General features: G+C 37.4%; 1 protein-coding gene across 2 annotated transcripts; it reads left to right on the top strand.

The window, feature by feature from the left end:
• Positions 1-1,072: 1,072 nt before the first annotated feature.
• Positions 1,073-5,971, top strand: bdh2 (3-hydroxybutyrate dehydrogenase, type 2). 2 transcript variants are annotated; one of them, XM_017034917.2, is made up of 10 exons: positions 1,073-1,374; positions 1,488-1,569; positions 2,266-2,344; positions 2,714-2,810; positions 3,434-3,542; positions 3,825-3,885; positions 4,023-4,136; positions 4,278-4,336; positions 4,634-4,726; positions 4,855-5,971. In XM_017034917.2, the coding sequence occupies exons 2-10, from the start codon at positions 1,498-1,500 to the stop codon at positions 4,906-4,908; spliced, it is 738 nt and encodes a 245-aa protein (XP_016890406.1). In that variant the 5' UTR covers positions 1,073-1,374; positions 1,488-1,497; the 3' UTR covers positions 4,909-5,971. The 2 variants fall into 2 exon arrangements, with proteins under 2 accessions (XP_016890406.1, XP_008315376.1); XM_008317154.3 differs by having other exon boundaries at positions 1,074-1,374; positions 1,485-1,569.
• Positions 5,972-6,174: the final 203 nt, after the last annotated feature.

Genomic DNA, 6,174 nt, shown 5'->3' with positions numbered 1-6,174 from the left:
TGTAGGCCTCTGCTCATTTTCTGGAGTTGCAATATTCAGAATGGTTGTGTAAATAAATTTCACTGTACTTACCTTCACTCCTCTCGGTGTTCTGCTCCTGGGTCAGCCCTGCTCGTCTATATATAGAGACAGCAACAATATTAACCTCTGAAAACCAAAGGAGAGGGTTGTAGACTTCCTACAACCTTTCTGAAACATCTTTTTTGTGGCATCAGAAGACCCACCCCACTTCCCCCCCTGCTGGCAGTGTTAGGTAAGGCCTTCATGTTGTGACATTTAATGTGTCTTCCCCCCTGACCCTAGGGTCATCTCATGTGCCTCCAATACAATCTTCACTACAGTTGCTGACCAAACCTTTGTCGTCTATATTTGTATTGACTGTTCAACATTCCTTTCTACATTGTACCTACTAAGTTACTGCTAATGAAGCCAATGCTAATGAGACCTGTGAATGAACTCGACAACCCATTTTGTAAATGAGTCATTGTAAAATGGCAAATCAATTTTAAAATGGTTGAGGATTCTATGGGCAAAATACTTTTTCGAGGAAATAAATACTAGTTGAGGTTGTATTGAAATATACTGTCGAAAATCTTCAGCAAGAAGCTATAGCGACCCACATAAAAAATCACAGAAGGAATCATAACATGCTTCAGATACGTTAGGCCCTGTCAGAAGTTATAAAGTGAAATTTATCACAGGCAGTTAAGATATTGTTCAGATATATATAAAAAATCACATTTAAAAAAATATTTTTTTAGGGTTCATGTCTATTAATGCCTGTTAATGTCATGTCTAATGTTATGTTTATTTGTTAATGGCAACTGAGATCTAAAAAGATTTTACATTAATATATTTTTTTATTATGCAGGTCTTGTTCTTCCACATCAGTATTTTATGACTTGTTTCCAGTAAAAGGTTTACTTGTAGACACAAAAACGGTTGATCAATCAGTCACACCATCAGAAGTTAGAATTTGACCTCATGTTGTTGTTCTTTCCACAAACCACTGACCCGTTAAAGAAAGGTAAGGCACTTGTAAACCTGTCTGAGGTTATTGTTCCAAAGTACGCCATATTTATTGTCACTGTCAAGACGATTTACTCCACATTCACGTCGTTATCTGCGTACTAAATTTGTGTATGTACTTTAAGGTTTGCTGCACTGAAACTAAAAATAATTACGAATCGACAAACTCATTCCCCGTCAGACAAAACGGTGGGAACAAAGTCTGAAGGAACTTTCTGTACAGTTCGTGTTCTCGCTGCTTGCGCGGCTGAAGGAACACTTCCTGTGCGAGAACTAATAGCCGACTCAGACCGGGGTCACGTGTCACTTTCTTCTGAAGTTCACATAAACGCTTAACATTTCCAGGTAAGTTTCCAGTTTCATTTAATATCAGTTTTGGGTTGTCATGGTTTTACGTTGAGGGAAAACAATCGACATATGAAACATGGTGGTTGTTTTTCCTGTTTTGATCACAGCAGCAGGAGAACCATGGGCCGCCTGGATGGAAAAGTGATTGTGCTGTCAGCGGCAGCGCAGGGGATCGGACGTGCTGCAGCAATAGTAATGCGCTTCAATCAGTATAATTTATACCAGTGTTACAACTGACTGCGTTTTATTTATAAAATGCATTTAAGATATCCCTGAATGCAAACTATTTGCATATTTCTACATAGTTGCTTTTTTATATGTGTCATAGGTCATGTGATATTGAATGTTGCCAGTTGTCACCATACACAAAGTAGAAATTCAGTACCTTTGTTGTCAGATGAAAACATAGTGTTAAGACATTTTTCATGCACAGTCCTCTTTGCAGACAAATAGCAAACAAAACACTTGAAAAATACCACACACACACACACACACTTGTTCATATTGGGTCATCACCACATTTTTTTAAACCCTCATCTCTATGACGCTTTATCTTGAGGGCTTGGACTGTGGTGGCATTCAGATAGAAAGACCAGAGTAGTCCATCTACGGTGTGTCACACCATTAGTTAGTAAATGATGTGGCGTTATCAGCTGCATGTGGTGCTTGGCCTCGTGCGTTTTCTATGTAGAGCTTGAAAGGCGTTTTTCGTTGTGTGGTGGTTAATGATGCTGTCTCTCTATCAGCGTTAGCCTGACCAAAAGAACAGATAGACAGTAAAAGTATTATCTGTGAATACAAGAATAAATGTGGACTGAAGAACACCGACATGTCAACAATTGGTAAAAAGTGCATAAATCAATTTTATTTCTCTTGTTTTGTGTGCAGGCATTTGCGAAAGAAGGAGCTCTCGTCACAGCAACAGACGTCAACGGGGAATTGCTGAAAGAACTCGACGGGATTCCAGGTAAAATTAATATCGCTTGGTGTGAAGCTGCCATCTGCTGGTTCATAGCTGCAAAACAGCCACTACAACGTAACAAAAAGCACCAATAAAAATGATTAAGTTAAATGTTTAAAACTCATAAAAGAGAAATTCATACCTGGTCCAGGTAGCAGTAGGAGCCTGTTGATATGCACGCATTATTGAATATGCTGTCATGCATTTAAAATTCATATTATATTCTAAGGAAGTAGTCAAAGGAAATAAGCTTCGCTGACTTTCTTAATTACAAGCAGCAGACACTTAACATAGGCAAGCAGAAAGCAAATAATTAATTAATTTAAAGTAATATATTTTTATTAGTGACTGGACAGCTTTCCTCCTCATTTGTAGGGATAAAGACCAAGGTTGTGGATGTGACCAAGAATGACCAAGTGGAAGCTCTGGCCAAGGAGCTTGACCATGTAGACGTGCTGTTCAATGTAGCTGGGTACTTCTCTTATTCATTATTCTATTAAGCTTTTTATGCAGTGCTTCATTAACGATGGAGTGATGCATTACTGTCTAACTGTATGAACACAACACGAGTACAAAGTCAGATTTGCATGTTAGTTAGACACATTCATACTTATATTTTGTACACAGTACACAGTAATGTACACAGTAATTTATAGTCTAAAGACACTCGGCTGCAAAGTTAATTACACGTTTAAAGTTTTTCTTATTACACAAAAACTAATTTCTCATTACATGTGTAATTTTTGATGGAGATTTATTTTAATTGCATATTCAAATTGGCGGCCAGTTACAGAGAAATTCAAATTTAATTACTAATTCACATTTACCTCAAACAGAGTAAATTAACATTTTATTACCTGTTCGTATTCTTTTAAGTGTACACTTGCAAACCACTAGCATTACTGATATTATTACATTCATAACATTTAAAAAATGGCCTCATATTTTTAAGTTTGCTTCTGATTACATGGACAAATTTGTAGAATCCTAAATTCCTGTTCCTGTTTGCCACAGATTCACATAAATAATCATTACTGTCACTGGTTTGACCTTTATTTGAGGTGGAGATGATTGATTTGATATTTATGTGAACAGCTTTGTGCACCATGGCACCATCTTGGACTGTGAAGAGGCCGACTGGGACTTCACCATGGATTTGAATGTCAAGAGCATGTACCGGATGTGCAAGGCTTTCCTGCCTAAGGTAATCTTTGCCCACTTCATTACAGAGTTTATCTAGTTTAATCTGTGGTTGAGCAAATGGAATGGGTTGGTGAATGAGTGACATATGTTCATATTTGTTCCCCATCCTTTGTTCACTGGGATTACCTACAGTACCTTAAACCCAATCCCTAATCCGGCTTCAGCTGCAAACTCACCACAACGCAGCTTTGAGGAATTTGAGTTTGAATGATTTTTGTCCTACAGTGAGGAATGTTACACAAATGTAATTTACAGTGACCATCTTGGTATTTATTTATTTTAGATGTTGGAAAGGAAATCAGGAAACATTATCAACATGGCCTCTGTTGTATCAACCATTAAAGGTACAAGATATTCCACATGTTGTCTGTTCCCTCCTGAAGACACACTGAAGTATGACTAAGATCACTGTAATCTTCTTAAGATAATTACTCCTTATGTGGGTCTGGATGACTGACATGTTTTGTTTTTTTTAAAACAGGTGCTGTCAACCGTTTTGTCTATGCTACCTCAAAAGCCGCGGTAATAGGGTTGAGCAAATCTATTGCGGTTGATTTCATCGAGAAAGGCATTCGTTGTAATTGTATTTGTCCCGGTGAGTAAAAAAAAGGCACATTATCTAAAAGAATAATGTCAAATAATATAAACCAAACGTTTTTTTTAATTAACGTCCCGAGATGCCTTATAATGAAGGCACTTTGAAACCAAGTCTAACTGTTGTTTGTTATTTCCTCAGGTACGGTCGATACCCCATCCTTGAGAGGCAGGATCCAGGCTCAACCTGACCCAGAGCAGGTACAGTTGAACTTGCTGCAATGTTATACTCATGTCATCTCTGAAACCTCATTATGTTACAAGGTAAAGCCAATCCTAGCTAACATTAGGCTATCTAAATAGAAAGAAAGCACTCACTTTCACATCTTACACTACCTATTTGTATGGTTGTTGGCAAAACAAAGGATCAGGACCGTATAAATCTAAAAATGACATTTTTATGAAGCCTAGTCTGTACAAACAACTGCCAACTTGGTACGACCATGTTACTACTGCTACCTTAATTAAAATGCCACATGTATAACTCCTTGTCTGCAGGCATATAAGGATTTCATGGCAAGACAGAAAATTGGCAGAATGTGTACAGCTGAAGAAGTGGCTTACCTGTGTGTTTACCTGGCCTCAGATGAGGTGAGTGCAGAGGTCATATAATGTCACACACCAGCAGTCAGATGTCTTAACGACTCTCTTAAAAACCATTGTTACTGAAAATGTGTCAGTATTCAAACTATCTCTCCCATGTGTTGGATCTTCCACAGTCAGCCTACGTGACAGGAACTGAACACATCATTGACGCAGGATGGAGACTGTGAAAACATTGTGGCAACAGTGGAGTCACTTGTTTGCAGATGAAGGAATTGTAAATGAAGAGTGCACAGTATAATTATTTTGCTTGTACCATAACATGGCAAATGCTGGTAATTAGAGAGTTCCCAGACAGGAGAGGTTATTACTCATCAAAAATCAATAATTGTAAAAATAAATAAAGTGCCTGCTTTAACAAAGCACTTTTTCATATAAAAAATAAAAACTGTGTACAGCATTGTCAACTCTGAACTCTGAAAGATTCTCATTTTTACACTCCCTGTGTTTTCTCTTTTTTTTTCCTGTGTCTTCTCTATTTCATTATTTGCATCTGTCTGCACTAATCTCTGCCCACAACCCAGTGTATGATTAATGATTTGCTGGGTATGTTATTAATTAGATACTTGACAACATTATTAGTCATGCAGACATTTTAAAACACATTACAAGAAAGCCATTAAATGAGAAACTCACTTTGTTTTTCTGAGCAAGTCATGGTCAATTAAGGTCCACATGCTGGACCTTCAGGTCCCTTAAAAGCCATTACAAAAGCACAGTGCTATAATGCACAATGTCAACTAATTATAGATCGTTAACCAGAAGAGGACAAACTTTTAAAATTTTAATTCTCCCCTTGGACTAAAGACTAAATGATTGACTAACTTTTTTTTTTTTTTTACTCATTAACACTGCTGCTCAGGAAAAACCACAAAAAGGCCTGGCTGATCAATGATAAATGAATTGCATAATGCCTGGCAGGAAAACACTTGATAACAACCTGAAGGTAAAATGTGCACACATATACACACAACTCCAAGTTTGTGTCTCCTTTGGGGCAATTCAGAGACCAAGGGCACTATCTGTTATCTGTTGCCCTTTGGTATTCATGTTCATAAAACATGATAAGGTGAAGCACTGTTGGTATTGGCTTCTTTACTTTTACTACAGTATACTGATTCATCTCAAAATGTGTTGTGCCTTTAAACTCTGTTGTGTATGTGTCAAACCTGCTGTTGTCAAGACCAAATTTCCACTATGTGGGATTAATAAAATCTAATTAAATCTTATACTGTATTTTTTGGGCTTCTAGTCAGTTCTTCTGTCCCTAGAGTCAATATTTGACTTGAATGAATTTTCTCTCGTGTCTTTTTGTTTTCCTTCTGTCTTAAAGCTCTCTTTTCAATGTCCATTGTCAAATATGTCCACTGTCTCACCACACTTCTTTTTTCCTGGCCACAGTCACTATGCTCATTAGTGGTGATGACTAAAAATCA

Source organism: Cynoglossus semilaevis, chromosome 9 (assembly GCF_000523025.1).
Source record: "Cynoglossus semilaevis isolate Cse_v1.0 chromosome 9, Cse_v1.0, whole genome shotgun sequence".
In the NCBI taxonomy this organism is placed as follows: Eukaryota; Metazoa; Chordata; class Actinopteri; order Pleuronectiformes; family Cynoglossidae; genus Cynoglossus; species Cynoglossus semilaevis.
Note: the sequence above shows the minus strand (reverse complement) of the source record. Positions and strands in the feature narration are given on the sequence as shown.